This window comes from Pleurodeles waltl, chromosome 1_1 (assembly GCF_031143425.1).
Source record: "Pleurodeles waltl isolate 20211129_DDA chromosome 1_1, aPleWal1.hap1.20221129, whole genome shotgun sequence".
Taxonomy (NCBI): domain Eukaryota; kingdom Metazoa; phylum Chordata; class Amphibia; order Caudata; family Salamandridae; genus Pleurodeles; species Pleurodeles waltl.
In genome coordinates this window covers 1,000,350,142-1,000,372,757 of record NC_090436.1, presented here as the reverse complement: position 1 = coordinate 1,000,372,757, position 22,616 = coordinate 1,000,350,142, and the positions used below count along the sequence as shown (strand labels likewise).

Genomic DNA, 22,616 nt, shown 5'->3' with positions numbered 1-22,616 from the left:
CTTTTAAAGGTGCCTGAGAACTGCTGGACACACAAGGAACTCTGCAGCTCGTGCTTCAAACAGTATAGGTTATTTCTAAACAATGTGCCCCCACCCAAGGTCAGCGGCAGGTGTAGCTACGCTCCTCTCACTGCCCTAAAGCCAGCCCTGCTCTGCCGTCCACCCTTTTCCCTGCCTCAGACACATTAACAGTATAAAATAGAAAGTGCTGGAGGGAGCTGTTACTTTAGCCTCTTTCACCCTCCTGCTACCTTAAAATATGATGAGGGGACTACAGTAAAAGGTTCCTCCTCCATCACATATTTCCTACTGGGAACTGAAAAGTCGGAGTGGGGTCAAAGACAAAGGGAACACACTTTTAAAATTCAAATATGCACTATTACTATTTCTGTGCTGCTGCAAAGCAGATACTGGATTTCTGGCCTTGTATGTGAGCCTTTCCCGCAAAATGCTATGCATTCTGTTGTGTTGATCCACATCTTTTTTTAGGCCGCAAAATCTGGCAAAACAGATCATGATACTATGGAGTAGGGTGGTCTCTGATTGGGATATTACCGCCGGATGTAGAAAATAATGTTTTATTTCTTTTTCCACTTTTTCCCCCTGGAAACAAAGTTTGGGGGTGTTCTGTTCCTCTTTCCACCGTGGAAGGACATCTACTTAAGATCTTTGGTAGAGTAAATCCTCACAGCTTCCAGGGCCTGGAAAGGGTCTCAGAGGAGCTCTAAGGTTAAACTACACATTGGACTTCCCACTCCCAATTCATTGTATGCAGTTTGCTACTACGTAATTGTACTGGTTTATGGCTTGCAATTACACATATTTAAAACATTCTACTCTGACAGACAGGCAGGAAATTACTATGGGAACCAAGCACAAAATGTTGGCGTCAGGAGTACTGTGGATGGGCGGCCCATGTGTAAAGTAAATTCCAACTCAAATGTACCAATAACTTCGACTTCAGTTTGTTTTTTGGAGAAGCAAAATAGAAGGCCTGTCTGAATAAATATTTGCATTGATTTTAGAAATACTTGGAAGCATCTTCATCTCCAGTTGAACACTGCCGCCCATAGATAGTTAAGAAGTATATAGGCGGCACGTGAGCATAACGTGCTTTTCTACTCTCCATATTTATCCAGTGCACAGACCACTGCCATTGCCACGGCAACGTACCGTTTATATGGTTCTTTAACGGAAGTCAATCTTGGATCCACTAGATCTAGCTGTTAAACAGTGATTCCTAAACATTTCAAGTGTGAATTTCATATTTGCGCTCACGTGAAAACTCACTTTCATTTTGAACGCCATCAGGCACAATTTGGTCCCCACAATTGTAATAGGATCAATATTGTCCATTTACATGACGACTTCCTGAGGAAATGTTTTTACAATTTTAGGAAAACATTGTGTATGATCGAAAAAGGCACATTTATGGATTTTTTATATATTGAAAGTTTTTTTAGAGGAATAACGATACCATCTGTGATGTGTAAATAAGCAGTACATCAGAGAAAGGGGACATATTTGTACAATGTTTTCACCAGAAATGTCCAGAAACTCAAAAAATTAATTATGATAGCCAGGATTCAACAAAGCACATGGGGCAATTTCATGAAATAGTGGACTTTTTCACAAATAACAAATGAATTCTCAACTATGATCAGAAATTTCTCCACTAAAAAAAACTTTAAAAGAAAACAAAATGAGAGCGCAAATGTAATTGTACAATTGCCTCAAATTCGATCCTCAAACAAAGGTTTTTCCTTTTCTGAAAAAGGAAATCCAGTAAAGAAATACTCAAAAATAAAATTGAAAAAAAAAGTTCATCAGGTAGTATTAATCTGGGGGATGGGTGGGGGCTAATCCCCAATACCTCTATTTTTTTTGGAAAGATAGTACCAGCTTCAAAGTGAATAACTTACACCAAATCAAACAGTCAGAGGAGCACTTTTTTAAATGAAAAAAAGACTCAATCAAGAACTGCGCCTTTGGAAAGCTAAATAAAGGTTTAGTTTGCTGTAATTTAGGGATCTACCTGAACCCTTCATCTTTTATTTTAAATGGAAAAAAGCACCTCAGTATCATACAGGAACCACAATCATCACGAAACAGCAGCTATCCGACCTGTGGAAATAAGAAATGAAAACACAGAATATATATAGTCCCCTTGTACACTTTTTGCATAATGCATGCAGCACTCTAAGCCTTAAAAGGTATTATTTTGACTTATTTTGGGTGCTCCCTTGTGTAATGTCCCCCTTCACAGGCAGAAGCAGCAACTGCAGGATAGCCCAACAAAGCACAGTCACAGGCAGGGGCAGTACTTCTCCACAGCTCTTCAGCTGTTCTCCTTGGCAGAGGTTCCTATTGGTTCCAGAAACAAATCTTGAAGAAATCTAAAGTCTGGGGGTTTGGATCCACTACTTATACCCTTTCTGCCTTTGAGGTAGGTAAACGTCAAAGGAAAGTCTCTGTTGTTTACAGGGCTACTCGTGTGGGTGGCACAATCAGTGCTGCCGGCCAACTAGTAGCATTTGATTTACAGGCCCTAGGCCTCTCTGGTGCACTTTACTAGGGACTTGCTAGTAAATCAAATATGCCAATGATGGAAAAGCCAATTACTCATACAATTTCACATAGGGAGCACTTGCACTTTAGCACTGGTCAGCAGTGGTAAGGTGCCCAGAGTAACAAAACAGCAAAAACAGAGTCCAGCACACAGCAACAACCTGGGAAGTAGAGACAAAAAGTTAGGGGAGACCATGCCAAGGATGCCTGGTCTAACATGTAAGGACAACGTTCTATCTCTCTGAAGAGCTCTAATAAGAGCAAAACACATGCCAGGGGATGATTGAATTAATTCCAGACTGGATTGGATGGTATTTGCCTGATTGAAAGTTATAATAGTGTGCCTGGAGTGGTAAAAGGCTTCTGTCATTTTTCATCTCAGAATGGATAGCACTAGCTAATCTTATGCTTAAAGACTTTGCTGTAAAAAATGCAAATTACTTTATCACTGCACTAATTCTATGCTTAAAAACTTTGCTAGAAAAACATTCGAGGTGAGCAGATTCAGAATGTCGGTGGTTTTGTATGGTACTTTATATAGGAGCTGCTCTCCACCAAAACCTGGGAACTACCCAGAGTTCCCTGCTTCTTTTTTGCATAACATACTTGACACTCTAAGCCTAAAAGGGTATTGTTGTAACTCATACTGGGTGCTCCCTTGTGTCTGGACAAAACTATACCTCTCTGAATAGAGCTCTAATAAGAATGAAGCAGTCCAAAGCGGTAGTACTGTGCCTTGAGTCATGAAAGGCTTTTGTAATTTTTCAGCTTACCATGGATGGCAAATGATAAGCCTATACTTAAAGACTTTGCTAGAGAAATAGACATTTGAGGTGAGAAGATTCAGAGTGCTGGTGGTGTTGCAGGGCGCTCCATATAAAGATGCTGATCTCTACCTAAACTTCAGAACTACCCCGTGTTCCCTGCTTCCTTTTTTGCGTAATATATGCAGCATCCTAAGCCTGAAATGGTATTGCCTTGACTTCTACTGGGTGTTCTCTTGCATCTGAACAAAGCCATATCTATGTGATAAGCTCTAACTAGAGTGAAACATATGTCAGGGCTTGCTTTTATTCAATCCAGGTTGGCTTGGATGGTATGTTATCAATCCAAAACTTTAATATTGTGCCTGGAGTGTTAAAAGGTTTTCATCATTTTTCAGCTCAGTGTAGATGGCAATTGCTAATCGTATGCTTCAAAACTTAGCTGTGAAAATGGCAATAGGCTTTGTCACTCTCTAGCTCAGCATGTATGGCACTGTGCTAATCCTATGCTTACAAACTCTACTAGAAAAACAGATTTCAGGTGAGCAGATTCAGGCCCTCATTATCACTTCCGTGGATGGAAACACCCATCCGCCAAAGCCATGCGGTCACAACACGGCCCTAGTGGTGATCTGACCACAAGGGCTATTAAGAGTTTCCCGGTGGGTCGACGGGTGGAAACAGAGTTTCCGCCCGCCGACCCAGTGAGAAATAGCCCACAACATTGAGGGCATCTCATAATTGAGACGGCTCCAATGTTGCAGTGCGTCAGGTGCACCAGCACCCATCTCGCTTTTTCCTGTCTGCCAAGCAGGAAGTGAAAAGCCAAACAGGGATGGCCATGGGGACCCCTGCACTGCCCATGCCAAGTGCATGCGCAGTGCATTGTCCCCCATCAGGACCGGGCACTCAGTCTCTGCCAGCTTTTACATGGCGTGCAACCATCATGTAAAGGCCAGCAGCAGAGAGGGGACTCGTAATCACCAGGGCAGCGCTGCTGCGCTTGCATCTCCAAGGCGGTCGGTCGCCATAAATGTGGCGGTGCCAGCGGTCTGACCGTGGTGCTTTGGCCACGGTCATAATGTGGAGGCTGGACCACTGCATTGGTGGCGGTCTGACCGCCACTGCAAGTCTGGCGGTCTTAGGACTACCAGACTCGTAATGAGGGGCTCACTGTCCCTTGTGTTGTAGGGTGCTCCATATGAAGGAGTTGCTCTCTGACAAAACTTGGGGACTACCCGGAGTTTCCTCTGCTAATTATAGCTGGTGAATTTCTGTGTTTTTTAAGTTCAAAATGATACTGTTGTCACTGACATTTTCACCGAACTATAACATTACTTTAACATTTGGTTTTTTTTTCAGTCAATTTCTTAGTTTTTTTAAAAACAAAAAAATCTTTTTATCGCACCTCAATATGATGTTACTTTAACATTTATTTTTTCAGTGAATTTCTACTTTTTAACACAATAATATTTTACTACCACACGTAAAGTCAACCCCTCGCCATGCACTGTCTTTGGCAGTTTGCAGTTGGGGTGGGGATGGGGGGCTCAGCCGCAGGGCCTGGCCTGTAAGCAGGCCCTTAGGGAAATCCCCAACAGGCAGCCAACACCACGCTGTGCATGGCCTTCAACAGTGCACAGAAGGGAGTTGGAAAATGGGCCTAGTGTGCTGCCAGGACAACCCGTCTGGAGGCAATCAAATCCCCGCAGGCAGTCAAACCACACTGCACATGCCCTTTGGCTGTGCACAGCAAGGGGGTAGGCCAAAGGGCTTGGCCTGCCACCAGACCCTGTGTCCAACACCCAGCAGACTGCCAACCCCATGCTGCTCACAGCCTTTGGTGTGTGCAACATAGGGTTGGCCTTCTGGATCCGATGGCCCGATTGCTGTGGTCAGTGGCATGCAGCCTCCCTCCCCAAGCCTTAATAGGGCCCAGGGACCACATTGACCAGGACCAAATACAATCAAAACAGTTAGAGGAGCCCCTTAGCCCTTCCGAGGACCCAGTGACCCCATCCCTTGGGACCAAAAACTAAGGAAGGCGGCATTCTGCTCCCCTCTTCGAGTCTTAATAGGCCCCAGGGACCCCATCACCTTGGTCAATCCTTATAATTGATGGTATACCAATATAATATAACGACTTTAATTTCTCTTCCGAGTCCACAAGTGTTCATTCACAAATCCCTCTATTTATTGGTATCCTTTTTCATCAATAGTACATAGAACACAGCCAACGCATTTTGTTCACTTCCTGTGAACATCATCAGGGCACAAATAGTTCCAAAAACGTATACATCAATTCGCACCCGCATTCCAACTTATTAAAATCTTCAGTAAGCAACATACGTCATAGATTCATGTAGTAGAAATTTGAATTCCATAGATGTAAATGCCATATGGCCCCTAGGCCACTCCAGTGGACATCGTAATGCATGTCCTCGACATAGCTCAGCACCCAGACCTCCTTACAATGTGTTGAAAAATGCTCTGAGCCAAACAAAATCCCATCACTTGGGGCAAAAACAATAAAAAACTAGGAAAGGGCTGCACACTCCCCCTGACCCTTCTTAGGCTCCAGGACCCCCTTTTCTTGGTGCCAAATATATTTTTTTTAAAGGAGGGAGCCCAGGGATGGACCTTTTTAAGGCTGGACTTTTTTAAGGCTAGGAGAGGGAGGGGTGTGGTCCCCCTCCCCTTATATTTACTTTTTAGGCCAGGGGATGGGGTCCACAGGGTTTAGGTATACTCTGGGAGGAGGGGCGTGCCCGCTTTGCGTTATTTTATGATCTGCCCCCTGATGATGGGTTCCCTGGGGCCCAAAATGGACTGGGTGAGGGAGGTCTATTCACACAGCCCTCCACATTTATAACAAAAATTGTAGGTGTCATTTTTTTTTTAGCTGTACTCCTGTGGGTATCCAGGGAGATAATGGAAAAAGACACCATTTGTTTGTTTTTTCGCCCAGGGGGATCCCTTTAGGCCTCCCCCACAGCGCTTACGGGGGCAGGGTATGCCTACCATGTCCCCTCATATTATTTTTTCTAATTTCAGGACAGAGGACTAAGTCTATAATGCCTGTAATGGCTGACAGCAACATTTTGCCCATGTTGTTAGCAACCAATAAGAGTGGTCGCTCCCGCTGGCAGTCTGATCCCCACAGGAGTGAATTGGCCCAAAGGGAAAAAAGCTAACTGGTCCATTCAGAGTGCTGTTTTTGAATTCATGGACCCGCAAGACTCTCGCAGGAGTCCCTCAGACCAGCCATCCATATATACAAATATTTTTTTACCTTCATTTTTCAAAAACTACTGAATGTATTTAAACCAGATCACAAAAAGCACACTCTGTTGACCAAGATCTGTCTATTTGCCATATTTTTTGTAATTCCATTCAGTAGATTTTGTGGTAGCGCTATCTAAAGAAGTCTAGGGAAATGCATAGGGAATTTGCATTTTGGGACCTCCCTGTTTTTTCTCAGCCCACGCTGCATATAAGAATAGAAATATTTTGTGAATGGACAGGAACACTGTATAGAAATGGACTCCACCTCTTTCTATAAAGACGAGGAAGAAAGACCATGTGCTTTAAGGAAGTTTAACTGCAACAACTTCCCTTCATTCATTTCAATCATGAATGTCCCATATAAATGGGGACTAGCTCCATATGAATATAGCGAACAATCACAATTGTAGACTTTTCCTATAACACATAAGCCCTTCAGAAGTACAGTTCTCCAGAGGAAGCAAAATAACTTACCAAACAGGAGTTTGTGGTGGTTTATGCACGCTGTGCACAATAAGTATGAGGAACCTCTACACTTAATTTTTCTTCTGCCCTCCAATCTTTTTTTTTCTTCCTATTGGTACATATGGCTGGCACATTAGCTACATTGTGGCCAGTGCGATGGGTAGTCTTCCGATTCCTGCACCGTGACGCTTCTGTGGTGGGATGTGTGATGCGTATAAATGTAATGAGCCGCAGTGTGCCTTCTTGCCTGGTTATTGATCTTCAGATACTCGCTGTCACCTTGTATTTTGGTACTATTTCCATTTTGTTGACAATTTTGTTGGCCTGGTGTTGAATATTTATTTCCCTCACCCACTCTTTTCTCTTTTTTTAGAAGAGCTTTCCTCATTTTTCACATTGATTAATCAATACTTTGCACTTTAAATAGAGTAACACATCGCAGTTTCGTCTGCAACGTACGCCACTTTTATTAATTTACTCCTATCAGATAAGGCGACACTATCTAAAGTGTAATATTTCTCCGAAGAACACATGCAAATATAAAAATAAACTGAATTTTTTCAGCATCTCATACCAGTGTCTCCTATATTGGTTTACATATATTTTATATAATTAATTCAAACCTTAATATAGTTACAAGATGGTCTATGTACAGTTATAGTGATGGAATATTGAAAACATAAATGTATTCTGATTTCTGTTGAAAAACACGGTCATTTAAAAAAAAAAAAAACAGGGTGCAATTGTACCTCTACATCGATGTCTGCTATCCTCCTTCTTTTTTTGTAATTTGGGAAATATTCATTCTTTAGATTGGGAATTTCCCCCTTTTGCAAAGACCTTGTTTTAGTTAAACAATGGCGTGGTCTGGATTGAAAATTATCTCTATACGAAAACAGAATTGCCATTTTCATTAAAGGGAACCAGGCTTTAGGTGTAATTGCAAACATGTATTGGAACATAAATAGGATAGTTTGCTTGCAACAGCCATTTCAACAAACTGTTCTTTTGTCCTTTGTTTTCTAACAGGGACGCAGTCTTTGAATTTCCTCACTCAAATGTGTGACAGGGGTCTTGGTGCTGGAATAGTTGGAAATTCCTATCGCGTCACCCCAACGTGATGTGTCACCCACGTCCCGGCTGCACTATAAATGAGTTCCCTTTGCCACATGGGAGAAGATAAATCCTCAGAGAGCAGAGAACACGCTTCAGCCTGGCCTCAGGGGGGAGAGTCAACAGGAAGCAAGCTCTTACATAACCATGAGAAGCACAGGAAAATGCACGCTTGCTGTTTTAACTATTTGCCTGCTCTCTGTAGCTATGACCAAAGGTAAGGTCTGTTAAATACTGGTAGATGATTCTCCAGTTTGAAAATGACCCGTTAATAATTGTCTTTCGTGTGTCGATATATATTTCATAGAAAAGTGGCAATAATTCCTTTGTCTTTACGGTTATGACTGATAGTCCACAGGGAAAGGACATTTTGTTTTGGTAATAACCTTAATAAATTTGAACAACACTTCATAAAAAGGATCTATTTTTGCTTGATCCGTAAATGTTTTGGTGGGGATGCAAAGGCAGAGTGTGGCGGTTATACAGCGGGGCAAGAGCAAAACGTTATTTCTACAGTTTAAGTCTCACAAAGAGTGTTGGAATAAAGTACTCAAAAAACGAATCGTGAAATAATGACCAATTTGGCATGGGCTCACAGCTTAGGTTCTTTTGCGTGCATTTTCTAATGTTGGTGTAAATCTAGTAAATAGATTTATAGATATATGAGTGGGAAAGTACCCAGTTTGTGGATATGAGGGGAAACCCCAGATGATTTGTTTTAGTAAAAGTGTATTTCAGGACATTCTGTCATAAAACACTTGCATATAACATAATGACTATAAAACAAAATGAAAACATTAAAGCTCACCACCCTACAGTATTAACAAATCTGAAATTTAAGATATCTAATGGAAAGCACATTAAGAGCTAACAAGTATAGTTTTATAATTTTGCAGTATAATGGTGCACCTTCTGTGGCAGTACTGTTGTGCTATTTTGCCATTTTGACTTGTATTAAAACTGTCTGGGCAAAGATTTCACCTCGTTAGTTCTAATTTATCACATGTACAGCAATGGGCAACTGAAGGGTCACAAATTAAATTCTGCAAATGGTCTACACGTTGAAGAACCACTGCTTCCTCGTTTAGTAATTTTTGATTCATTTGAGCTACAAACATTTTTGGCTGTGCACCCCGTTTGTGTCTTGTTTACCAATGATGTCATCGATTGTGTCATTTGTGTTATCTTCTGTGATCATTATACATGAATTCATCAGCAGTGCATTAAGTGGAGATACTGCTGCATAGCTCAATATAACTTGCAAGTTTCATCAATGTTTAGGTTTTGGATGATAAGCATAGCATTCCTTTAACTTAGATTTTTAATGGACTATTTATTTTTTATAACATTGGCGAGTTGCTGCTGATTTTAGTCAAGAACATTCACATCTATTAATGAAAGTTGTTTTTGTAAGAGATAGAATAAGTGCAATGTTTTCAAATAGGAAAATGAATAAGCGCAATAAATAGTGTACGATTTGTTAGTCTGTAGTAAAAGGGAAAAATAGTGTCGTTCAGAGGCTAAGATTGTACCCAAGTACACTTTTTCCGTTAGATTGCCCCGTACTAACATGTTTTGCCAGGAGGTGTTGTGAGTTAGTCAGCATGTATTCCTAATATTCAGCTAACAATGCAGAGCGAATTATTGATGCCGAATATTTGTGTAATATTTTTGTTCATGGGCAGCATCTTTTTGGAAGAAAGAGATTTGATTATATGGGATAGCTTTCACCTTATAGAACCAACAATGGGATCTCATGCTGATAGGTTTGGATTACTATGCCTGTGTAAACTCATGGAAACCGGTCTTGTTTTCCAGGCATGTCATTGGCAAGAATGGGAACGGAGCTGCGCTGCCAGTGTATTAAGACTGAGTCTAGGATCATCCACCCCAAGCATATTCAGACCGTGGAGCTCATCCAGAGCGGGGCTCACTGTTCAAATGTAGAAGTCATGTGAGTATCTTAAGCAGTTCCTTTTGCTGTACCTTGCTATTCAAATGAGTTCTGATTGAGTTTTTACATACCATTTTGATGGGATGGAAGCCTGCAGTGTTATACTTCCTGCGAGACATCTGAATTCGCGCTCACTTATTGGGTGTCACCTGTCTTGGAATCAGTTGTGCCATCCCAATATGACACATGCTTCACATACACTTCAATGGTGATTTTCTGAAGACACTACCATCCTACTAAAACAGGTTACCATTGATAATGACTTTCTTGAAATCCTTCAATATGGTATCAGAGTTGGCTGCATTACCTAGGCAACTATTGCACAATTTTCATTGGTGTCTTATGTATCTTTTATAAAAGTGATTCTTTTCTTTTGATTCTTCCCAATCTATCGGCAGCCTTTCACACAATAAACCATGTCTTACTTATGCAAGCTTTATGAGGTTGTGTGGGTTTTGATGATACGTTTTTGAATGTATTTGATTGCTACCTCACTAACCAATGTGGTTAGGTTACGATTGGCAACTCATTCTCTTACCCGCACCCTTTTTCCCAAGAGTCCCCTCTGTGGTCTATTGTAGCACTTGGACTATTTGAGTTCTGGCTTGAACCTCTCAGAGACACCCTAAAGGGTACTAACTTATTAAATCACATATACCCTAGCTGCACTCTTTACGTTTGGGTCTCCTTCACTGATGGTATCTCCTTTCTGATGAAGGTGCTTGACAATCTTGTATCTTAGATGTCCTGACTCCATTTTAATTCAACCCTTCCAAAACGGAGTTATTTTCCATTTCATCTCACCTCTTCTGTACCTCAGTGAAAATAAGATTATCGCACACATACTCTACAAGGTAAATCAGCATTTATTCACAGAGTGAAAATTATTGGTTTTATTCTGGCCAACTACCTAACCTTTTGTAAAAACATATTCCGCATGACCAGAAATGTCAGTTATCAACTTAGATTCAAATGAGGGATAAGGCCTTTCATTCCTCAACAAGACAATAATGATGTAGTGTAGTCAATGGTTCTCACCAGACTACTGTAATTGCATTCTCCCAGAAATGCCTAAAATGTACTGTGCTCCTATAAGCCGGCCCTTCCCAACAAAACCAGTCTAGTCTCAGGAACCAATCACCTTTTTTGCAGGTGGAAGTCAGTCTATTTACAGATCAGCTAGATTGGCTCACAAGTTTGCACACTCCTAGTCATGCGCACTGTGTGGTGCAGAAACTGAAGATTCCTAGAGGACCATTTCAGCTATGCAGTTCTTAAAACACCTCTTCTTGAAATCTGTGCCTTCAACAAAACATACACCACAAAACAATCATTCTCTGGTTGTATTACAAACATCTCAGATTCTACACCTCATTTGTGCTAGTCCATCCTATCTCTCCTTTAAATATTATGATCTGAAATTATCCCTTTTCAGCCACCATTTTCACCCTCACTCTGGCTCCCTGCATATGTCGCTAATGTCTGTCCTTGTAATAAGCTTGAGGATAAAACCCAGAATTAGACACATAACATAAGGACCCATTTTTAGTTGACCTATTGGTAAATATTTTATGGTTCTTGTGATATGTGCATGATGGCTGAACTGGAAAATTATGCAAAACATTACCTCCAGACTTAAATGCTTGATATAATGATTTATGCTTACTATTATTATTTCTGTCAACGAGTAACTATATTTAGAAAAAAATACAATGGTGCTACTTTATCCTGTATAAATGTTGCCTGGGTATAATTAAACTTTACCAGGATCGGTCCAATTTTATAGTGATAACATTGTCAGTGGCAGGAAAAGAAATGTGCCCATTTTAATTGCACTATTGGAAGCTAACAAGCACACCTACATATGTAGGAAGAGGGTCAATACAGTAAATTACCTGAATATTATGAATGTTTAGATGAACAATATACCCTACCCTATCCATAATTAAAAGGCAAATGGTATCCTTAACACAAAGGGATTATTTCAGCAGCACATACCATCTACGTACAGTACATGTTGAGATTAGTGGTGCTGAGGGTAGAGAAGTAACAGCTACCATGAGTACTCACCGGTAAATCCTGAGGGCCACAGCAAGTAAGGGTTTTACTTATTGCTAGAAAAAAGTAAAATAACCACAATTCGTTTCCACTGAAAGTTAATTAATTTCATATATTAAATCCAGCAAGCCCAACTTGTGGATTCTGGATCATAAACGAGTAACATTCACATATTTATAAGCTAATATAAAGCTACCATAAAGAAAGTAATGATGACAATTCATTATATCAAGGTGGTTAGTTTGAATGACAGCTTGGAGCCTTTCCAGGTAAATCCTTTACCTCACTAGTTTTGAAACTTGTAAATTCTCTCCATACTCCTTGCTATGTGATCATTTGTCCAAACTAGCATCGAAAACTGAAATTATCTGGTTGAATTGGACATTTACAAGTTCCTTCGAATATTTATAACAGACATAATTATTTCTGAGAAGTATTTCTGAAAACTAAATAATAGAAAACATCATGTGACACAGTTGTCTCTCTTTTCTTTTACCTGCACAGTGCCACTCTGAAGTCTGGGCAGGCGGTGTGTTTGGATCCCTCCGCTAAGTGGGTAGAGAAGATCATCAAGAGGATACTGGAAAGGTAAGGTTTTTAAAGAAATAGTGTGTTAGATGTTCTCTCACCATAAGTGGTCTAAGTTCTGCCCTAAGTAAGCAGAGTGGTCACAACTTTGAAAGAAGCTGCTGTTTCTAGGATATTTTGGGGACATGGAGGTGATGAACTAATCCATCAGGTTTACATGATTTATCCACCCACATATTATAATCTGTTTCAAGGTTACAAAGCGTTTTAGATTGCAAGCACAATAGAACTGGAACACATAAAGTAAGCACTAGAAGTGCTAATTTGAGACAGATGCCTGCCGATGTTTTGGGCTGACTGATGTCTTAAACACCGTAAGAGCGGGATTTGTTAAGAACTTAAACACTAGTACATGGTTGTTTGTCACTGGAACTTCAAATAAGTGTTTTCCGTTTGACTGGGAATGCAGCAATATTTTTTGATATCTCTAAAGTAAATACAGAGCACAACAGAACAAAAGAAAATAACATACAAAACACACAAAAAAAACACATAACTGAATGGGGCACAATGCAACAAAACTGTCAAAACAAAATGTAACCACAACAACAGTACAGCACAACAAAAATGTTTCTAATAATTCAGCACAAAAACACAACAGTACAAAGCTAAGAAACAACAAGCATTTGCAATGCAATTGGTCGCGCCTTTGTTCGCCTTCGAGCTATTATCGCTGTAAAGTCCTCACTGGACTTTTCTTGCCAGATAAATTGAAAATGAAAAGAAATACAGTTTTACATGAGTGAGCCAATTTAAAGCACCATGCAATGAGCGTGAAGGAGCACACGAAAGGAAACAGAAGTTCTCTCGCAGCTAAACCTATTGGCAGTTATGCAATTATCTATGTAACAGGGTTGATGTCATGCAAAGCACTCGACTACTGCCCAGCGAGACTGAGTTGCGCAAGAAATAAAAAGAAAAATTAGTCCAGAAGCCATGTGGAAAACATGGAGCCTTGTATGTCTTCAGCAGTTTACCAGTGCGCTCAAGAATGGCTAAACATCGGAAAAGGCATGACGTATGCATGCCTTTCACAAATGAAATCAAGCAAATTTTAAAAGGCAAGCCGATGAGCCAATGAAACTGATGGGCGTGAAATGGGTGTGATTAAAAGTCCACAGAGAGATTACAGCAGGGGCCAGAGTGCTTGCGGCTCGACCCTAAAAAGCACATCACCACCTCAGCAAATTGCAACAGATCAAATAGGTAAAAAGATTCTTGTCACACATTAACTCCTTCACAAATCTGCTTTCATAGTATAGTGGTGCAAGATGTATGTATTAGGTACTGCATTACTTACCACTGCAAAGTAATTGCGAAAATCATAAACGTTCTGTACTCCAAGCGCCAGGGAAGCAACAGCAAATAAATAGACTACTCATTGTGACAGCCAAACACATTTGTAGTCACCTTGGTCACTGACTTCTACGAAAAGTTTAAAACTAGATATTTTAGCAAACAGTTTGTATTAAAATCAATCACATTACAGTTTTTGTCCAGCTTCATTTTAAGATTTGCACAGCCTTCAAATCAATTTGAGTGAATTAATTACTGCTGCGAATTAAGCAGCTGTTTGCTTTCTATTTCAAAATGTGTGTCTGCAGTAGTCTAATAGTATTAAAGACGGTCAAAAAAATGTTTTTGGGTGTTTTTTAATAGACGTGTAGAATTTAATCTGCAAGAGAATGGTCAGAATGAGGGAAATGCTATAATCTCTGGACCCACTTGCTGTATTTGGAATGACGACTGCTTAGTATAATCTCAGTTAAACCTTGTCTTCTTTTCATCTTTTACAGGGCCAAAAATCAGTGATACCGATCTGAAAAGCAGCGAAAGAGGACTCGAAACTTTGCACGGGGCTTTTTAAATTGCATTTATATTTATATGTTATTTATTTATTTTTATATAATAATGTGAATATATATTTAAAATAATCATTCTTCAAAACGCTATACCCAGCTGGCCCTGGGGACAGTTTTTGCTTGTTTAGGTGTAAAGAATTTAACTTTTCACCTTTTAAGTTTATGGTCTGAAACTTGGCAGTAGCCTGAATGGTGGAAACTTTGAAAATCTATCACATCAGTCATTGGGCCAAATCGATTGCATCACTGAAAGAATATGTTAAACACTGGAATCTATTCTATGGAAAGGGGAAAGATTCAGATGCAAAACGCCTGTTTGGACTGGGTGCGGGCATCCAGGACAAAACCGCCATTTTCTCTTGATATAGGATACGAGCATCTACCTTTTGAAGGTTACATTTTTAGAACAGTGCATTTTTCAACCATTTTTCAACTGTACTCACAGAAGTAGTCCTCCGGGCTGGACCTCGAAGACTAAGGTCATTTATAGTCTTTTTTGTAATCTGTCACCCTCTAGTTGTGGCAGCCTAAGACTGTACTTTTATCTTGGCTTACAAAAGTACTGTCTTCCTTTGTTTCTAGACATGCTTAATGTGGTAGGCCACTTTCTGAACAGTGTGTTTATCTATTCATCGACATCTGTACTGATTAACTTATTGCTTTTATGTTGTCAATTATTTATCTATTGTATTTGATTAATGTTTTTGAAGATATTTAGAATTATGGTCTTTCTAACATGGTTGTATCATGTTAGAATGTGTATTTATGATTCTATTAAATGCTGGATGAAACGTGGCCTTCTTTTCCCTTCATTTATATTTTTCAGTTTGGGTATAATGAATGCTGAGTGATACATGCAAAGTTGTGTGGAGGCGCATTTTAAAACTGGCAGTGGCATGCCAAATACAATTGGTGATTTGTCAGTGATTGGGAAATGACGTAAAGAAGTGTTATACTTTAGGTATGGAGTTTAGCTTTGCACAATAATCATGTTGCATTTGCTAGTTTAATTGATCGTGCTGATAGAAAATAAAGATTTGTGTTTAAAGAAACTATTCTGAAGGTACCTCTTGACTTTGAAAACCTGCGTGATGCAGATGGAAGTAGTAGCTTGATGATAACAGGTAACCTAGTGCGCTCCTCTTACATCCCTGTACCATTAGAAGAATTTATTGACTGGGACCCATTCCATGGGAAACGTGTACACTGGTTAATTAAAAAAGGATAGCAGAGCACAGAGCACAGGAAAATAATTCAAAAAAAAGAATGATTTTTTGTCCATCTACTCTCCTGCAATCTGAAAGCATTGAACTCATTTGAAAGCAGCAAAACACTTGGGGCCAGATTTACAAGAAACTGGCGCAGCGCAGTGGTGGGCCACAATTAACAGCGTCGTGCTGCGCCAGTTTTGAAACGCAGGGATGCGCCATATTTATAAGAACACGATGCACCCCTGCGTTTTCCCCTGGACCGGCGCTAAATTAAGCAGCCTGCATCAACGCAGGCCTTCTTGCACCATAGTGCAAAGGTGTCTGCATTGAGGGGTGTGATTGTTTATGTGCAGGAAGGTGTACCTTCCTGCACATAAACAATCATCCATGGCATTTTGATTCTTCTATATGTGCTGCAGAAAAATCAAAAAACGACGCGGAATAAAAGTTCTCCTCCTCATTGTGCCATACTAACGCCACCCAAGGGTGGCGTTAGATTTTGGTGCTGCCTCATAGTTATGAATTCTTGTAAATCTGGGGCAGCATCAAAAGCAATGAGTGTTGCAGTGGAACGCCCACTGCGACACCCATTCCACGCCACCCTGATGCAGAAAACTGCATCAGAGGGGAGCATATTTACAAGGAGGCATAAAGCCACAAAACGTGGCATTACACCCCCTTGTAAATATGGAGAAATGGTTAGTGCCACCAAAGCATCACAAAAAGTGGATTTGTAAAACTGTCCCATGGTATTTTATGTGTACTGCATATTTTTTAAATCAAAACTACCAGATTGTCATTTCTGAAATAAACCAGGAAAACAACATTTTCTAATGACTTAACAAATACCTGCTTTAGTGAGGAATTATTAATAGAAACACAGCATTGCAGAGCAGATTCTCCATTCCTTGCATATTCATAACATATGGAGCTTTACCTTTACGTTCTCATAAAAATTGTTCCCACATGTCTTAAGAGAGTTGTTTTTTAAATCATTTAATTGAAATACTCCTTAGTCAATTGGGTCTGCTACTTTCTTGTGTTTTTATGTCACACGAGTCTTGCATCGTCTTAAGGTTTACCCTTGCTCTCTTTGGAAATCTGTTCACATGTTTTATTCACATGTTTTATTAACATGCATTTGTTGACATAGTGTTCTTCTGCCACTCTTATAAGGGATCCTGCAATATATATTCACTACCGTTTCTGTGGCAAATTCTAATCGTATCCCTACTAAAGAAGAGGAAGAAGAATTGGATTTCATTGTTAGATGTACCATTTATTCCATGATTCTCTTCTTTAATTTGTCTTCACCTACATTGTTTCCTACTTCTATGTTGTGGGCAATCTACAATGCCATGTGCAGAAGTGGAATAGATCATTTCGAATGTACCTACGAAGAAGGTCCCATTCTGTAAAGGTATCTCAAGAGACATCTATACTCTCAGCCTGGAGCTCTGGTGTCCCCTGAATGGAAGTGTTTTCAGTGGTAGTAGGTCGTAGAGTGACACTACCAGTTCCTATTATTGTCATTTAATTATTCTTTAAAAAGGGTGATATGGCAGATCTTGGTTGCTAACACCATGTCTCTCTGGACGTTACCAGTGAGATGTCAGACTACATTATTTTAAGGGAAATTAGGGAGTCAGTGCAATCTTTTAAAACACCGACTTCTGTTCATCATAAATTTAAAGAAGATGTTCGAACAAGACAAGCAATGGCAATGTGAAGCAGTACAAGGAGATAATTTGGGACTGGATATGTATTTGTCTGCAAGCAAATAATGGCAGAATAATATTGGTGTAGGTTAAAAGGTCAGGTGACAGTTGCACCATCAAGCCAGACTTGAAAATCCATATAGGTTTATGACTGTGCTCCTTCCATCTGTGCTACTGACAAAAATATGATACATTTTCTTGATATCTAAGACACATTAATAGTATTACAATGTCATCCGTGTGCCCCTGAAAGTTCAAGCCCATGAACTTGGATAAATAAACTAAAAGATCACAGTTGAATGGAGGGTAAGTATTTTTATGGAAGTTTGCAGCTTCTGACAAATCAAAATATGTACTCCTTGCTCCCAACATGTGGTCAGAGCAAAAGCTCCTCTCTTGGTGATTCTCACATGATTGTCAGATGACAGCTGTGCTGTCAAGCCAGACCATAAAAATGGACTTCCTGTCCGAATGAAGCAGCTAAGTGAGGGTCTTGTCACACATGTACCTCATGGGAGAGCATTACACATTAATTTCAGGAAGCAGATAGAAAGCACCAATGGGAATTATGACAGTGTGTCTGTGGGCAGCTGGCTAATTCCTCTAGGTTTCCATATAAGCAATGGAGGATTGATAGTTCATACACAATAGCACTCCCATGTTTAATTCTAAAAACCACAACCAGCAATGCAGCAAAATGCAGTGCTTCCATGGAGGGTGGTAAGACCGAGATGTCACTGAAATCTTAACCTGGTGATCAAGTATGTTCAAATACTGTAAAGTATTTCTAATTAGAAATCACATCTTTGAATAACTCTCCTAGGCACCAGCCTATACAGACAACGCCTCATAGCAACTGTGCAAGCAGTTGGGGCTATTTTAAGGTTTGCACCTGCCAGCAGCACAACATAATTAGGCCCTCATTCCAACCCTGGCGGTTTGAAACCGCCAGGGCGGCGGGCAGCGGAAGCACCGCCAACAGGCTGGCGGTGCTTCCTGGGCTATTCTGACCGCGGCGGTAAAGCCGCGGTCAGAAAAGGGGAACCGGCAGCGCCGCCATGGGGATTCCGACCCCCTTCCCGCCAGCCTGTTTCCCAGGATGGCGGGAATGGGTGTCGTGGGGCCAGTGGCATGGGCAGTGCAGGGGCCCCCTAACAGGGCCCCACAAAGATTTTCACTGTCTGCTTAGCAGACAGTGAAAATCGCGATGGGTGCCACTGCACCCGTCGCACCCCTGCAACTCCGCCGGCTCCATTCGGAGCCGGCTTCATTGTTGCAGGGGCTTTCCCGCTGGGCCGGCGGGCGCTCTTTTGGAGGGCGCCCACCGGCCCAGCGGGAAAGCTGGATTGGCCGCCGCGGTCTTTTGACCGCGGTGCGGTCATTCGGCGGTGACCGTATGGCGGGCGGCGACCGCCGCCCGCCGCGGTCAGAATGACCGCCTTAGTCTCCATCTTCCATGATAGGAACCAATGTTCTTAAGGATTGGCCTCTATGGAATTTGTCTTTGAGAATTTATGTAATCAACATATCAAAAGAGCTGAAAACATCTACCTTTAATCCATAATGGGATACTACCCTCATCTGCAAATACAAGCCTTATAAAGAATGTGAAATAATGAAGATGGTGGATGGAGTTAAAACTAGGTAATTTATCTCTGGACGCTCTTTGGGCTAATTCTTATGCCAGGTTAAAACAAAGCATGCTACAAGATTTGATAACATATTCATCAGCATTGTCCACCACATTGCTTAGTAATTTAAATTTAAATTTAATCAGTAGATTTATTGAACAAATTTGCAACATAACAGTTTAGTTAAAATAAAACCAAATAAACTGCAATTCTAGCTAGCTAACTGTAAATAATTCAAATACCTCTTCAGACCTATCTTAACATCCAGGAATAGCATTTCCACTAAAAGGTCGATTGCACAGAAGAGGGTAAAAGTAACCTGTTCTTAATTTGAGGTTTAAAAACAATGACCAGTCATTCAATTGATGGAATGTAAAATCTGAATTGTATAAACTAAGAATGGAAAAATGCTTTGATCATCCTGAGAAGTATCACAAGAAAATAAATCAGAAGCAATACTCTACCTTTTCATGATGTCCTCAGGAGAGGAAGTGTCCAGTCTACTGCAATAATGTATTTGAGACAGTGCAAATTTTCCCAATTTCCCTTGGCTGTCGGTACTAGTTATAGGGACAAACCTAATTTACAGGGTGATAAATGCATATGAAATGTTATGACGAAAACGTTTAATTGTTTAGTAATTGTTTAAGGGTATCAAGGAGGTATTTAAATGTCTCTTTAAAATAGCTTAAATTGTAATAAATTAAAATAAAATCATTTAATCGAGCCATTACAATGGATGATCATGGTTCTTAATCACATTTTCATTTAATTATTTATTTGCACAATTATTAAAAATCAATTTAATAAAATTTTGCTTAATGCACTACTATAAGTAATGATTTAAAATAAAACAAAAAACATTAAAAAGAAATAGATCAGGTATGCTATTAAAAAAATAAGTGAATTTATCTTGTTTATTACAAAGTCCATAAACCTTAAAAAGCAGCCTGTCAGTTCTGCATGATGCCCACTTAAGCAGGCTGTCACTGCATCTCTGCACCTCCTGATATTTAGTTGTTGAAACACTGCTCTCAGGAGGTGTGGCCTAGAGCAGTAGTTCTTGCCATTTTTACTTCTGTGGGGCCCTATCTAATCATTAAGGGAATCCGGGGTCCCCTACTGAGTCATTACTGGAAGCTGGGGACACTGGCCTAAGCAACTGTGATAATTTGAACAGTAAATACATACACTAACATATAGACACAAACATTCATCAAACAAATGTACAAATGCTGAAATATTTTATTTAATTCAAAAACAAGTATAAAAACATCTAAATTTAAATTTAGTGAGAAAGTTGGAACTTTTCTAAATTCAACTGAGGCCTCTCATCGACTTTGTTATCTTCTGTTTGATGCACTTTCTCTGCTCCCAGGAATAAACCTGAGGATACCAACTTAATTTATTGCTTCCTTTTTTTTAGATTTCTTCACATTTATAGAATGGCTTAATATTTTGAATTTTGTTGCTTTATTTATATAGACTTTATTATTCTGATAATAGTTTTTAATTTCTAAGAATCACATACCCTCTGGGTAGGCGTTTCATACACCCAGACATCCCCGGACCACTGATTAATAACCACTGGCCTGGAGCGTGTCTGCTCCCTGCAAATACAAAAGAGGCAGAATAAAGTTTTTTCTTCCATTGTGCAAATGTTGAAGGAGTTTGTTTTATCGATCAGGTGTCCATAATGGAATACCTTAATTGGAAACAGTCACAGCTTATTTTGATTAGTTTCCTTTTCGTGGCCATTCAAAAGTGAAAGATCAATTACTTTTGCCAGGCGTTTTCTTTGTAACAATTAAGGACAGTCAATGGGTATATTCTCTGCTCTAAGTCTGAACGAGCTTTGAGTGACGAGACGAAGTTTGCTTGTTTCATCTTCAGTATGTGTCAGTGGTAATTCACAGTCCCGATATCATTGACCTGGATTTTCTCTAGGGAGTATTTCATGTAGGATCTCCAGGGGTTTGTGGACGTAAGGGTCCTTAATTCTTGCTATAGGATATTTTTCAGCACATACTCTTGAGCTGCTCTGTACTTTGTAAAATAAAATAGGAATAAGGCTTTTAAAATGAGTGATTGTGCAACATAAATTCTAGGCAAACTTCAGCTTAAAATGTTCTGTCTGTGGGGCTAAAATAGTTCAAGTGAAGCACTGCATGATGTCCAGCCATTTTTAAATGTCCTTGGTCGCAAAGCCGTAAGTTAATGCAGGCATGGGTTTCATTTTATTCACTCTTAAAAAGGGTACCACAAATGGATCGGACAGTTGGTTGCTTAGCCGTCAAAAAGAAGTAATCATGGCTAAAGCTGTAACTTTCATAGATACAATCTGTGACTGCTACGTTCTTCTAAGCATGAACCCATGTACTTGAATTATCCGTGTGGGCAATTCTAATACTATCAAATTGCTGCTGTCTTTGTTTATGATTCTCCAACCAATAATTACCCATTTTTTTCTCTTTATTTTTGATACAATTATTGGCCTTTTAAAAAAAGCATTTTAGGTGCTATGCGTTATCTGAAAGTCTACTTCAGTTTTGTATAAACTCATGGTGTCATCAGAAAATGGCATTATAATGAATGATGACCAGATAACCTTTGGGAAAGGAAATTCCTCTTATGAGAAAAAGCCCTAAATGTGAAATGTATACTGCTGGAAAATTGCCCTCTCTGAAGGGTCACCCCAAACTGCTTGCCTTCCCCTCGTATTTTTTTTTTTTCATTTTTGTTGGCTTTAGGACTCTGTGCACATTACCACTGTTAACCAGTGCTAAAGTGAATGTGCTCTCTCCCTAAAAATGGTAACATTGCCTCATACCCAATAGGGATATTTAATTTGCTTGTAAATCCCTAATAAAGTGAACTAGAGGTGCCCAGGGCCTGTGAAATAAATGCTACTGGTGGGCCTGCAGCACTGGTTGTGCCACCCACATAAGTAGCCCCTTAACCATGCCTCAGGCCTGCCATTGCAAGACCTGTGTGTGCAGTTTCACTGCCACTTCGACGTGGAATTTAAAACTACTTGCCAAGCCTTATACTCCCCTCTTTCTACATATAAGTCACCCCTAAGGAAGGCCCTAGATAACCCATAGGATAAGGTGCTATGTAAGTAAAAGGCATGACACATACTTATGTGTTTTACATGTCCTAGTAGTGGGAAACTCACAAATTGTTTTTTTCACTACTGTGAGGCCTGCTCCTCTCATAGGCCAGGATTAGAAATGCCCTTGTATACTTTTAAGTGGTAGATTCTGATCTGAAAGGAGTGGCCCTGCCGTGTTTAATATGGCCAAAATGGTAAAAGGAAATCCTGCTTAGTGATGAAGTTGGATTTAATATTACTATCTTAGAAAAGCCACTTTTTAGAAAGTGGGCGTTTCTCTGCAC

The 22,616-nt window shown here is 40.1% G+C and overlaps 1 protein-coding gene across 1 annotated transcript; it reads left to right on the top strand.

Annotated features, from left to right (window-relative positions):
• Positions 1-8,280: 8,280 nt before the first annotated feature.
• On the top strand, positions 8,281-15,442 carry LOC138287472 (interleukin-8-like). Its single transcript, XM_069227954.1, has 4 exons — positions 8,281-8,412; positions 10,014-10,149; positions 12,712-12,795; positions 14,592-15,442. The coding sequence occupies exons 1-4, from the start codon at positions 8,343-8,345 to the stop codon at positions 14,605-14,607; spliced, it is 306 nt and encodes a 101-aa protein (XP_069084055.1). The 5' UTR covers positions 8,281-8,342; the 3' UTR covers positions 14,608-15,442.
• The last annotated feature ends 7,174 nt before the right edge of the window (positions 15,443-22,616 follow it).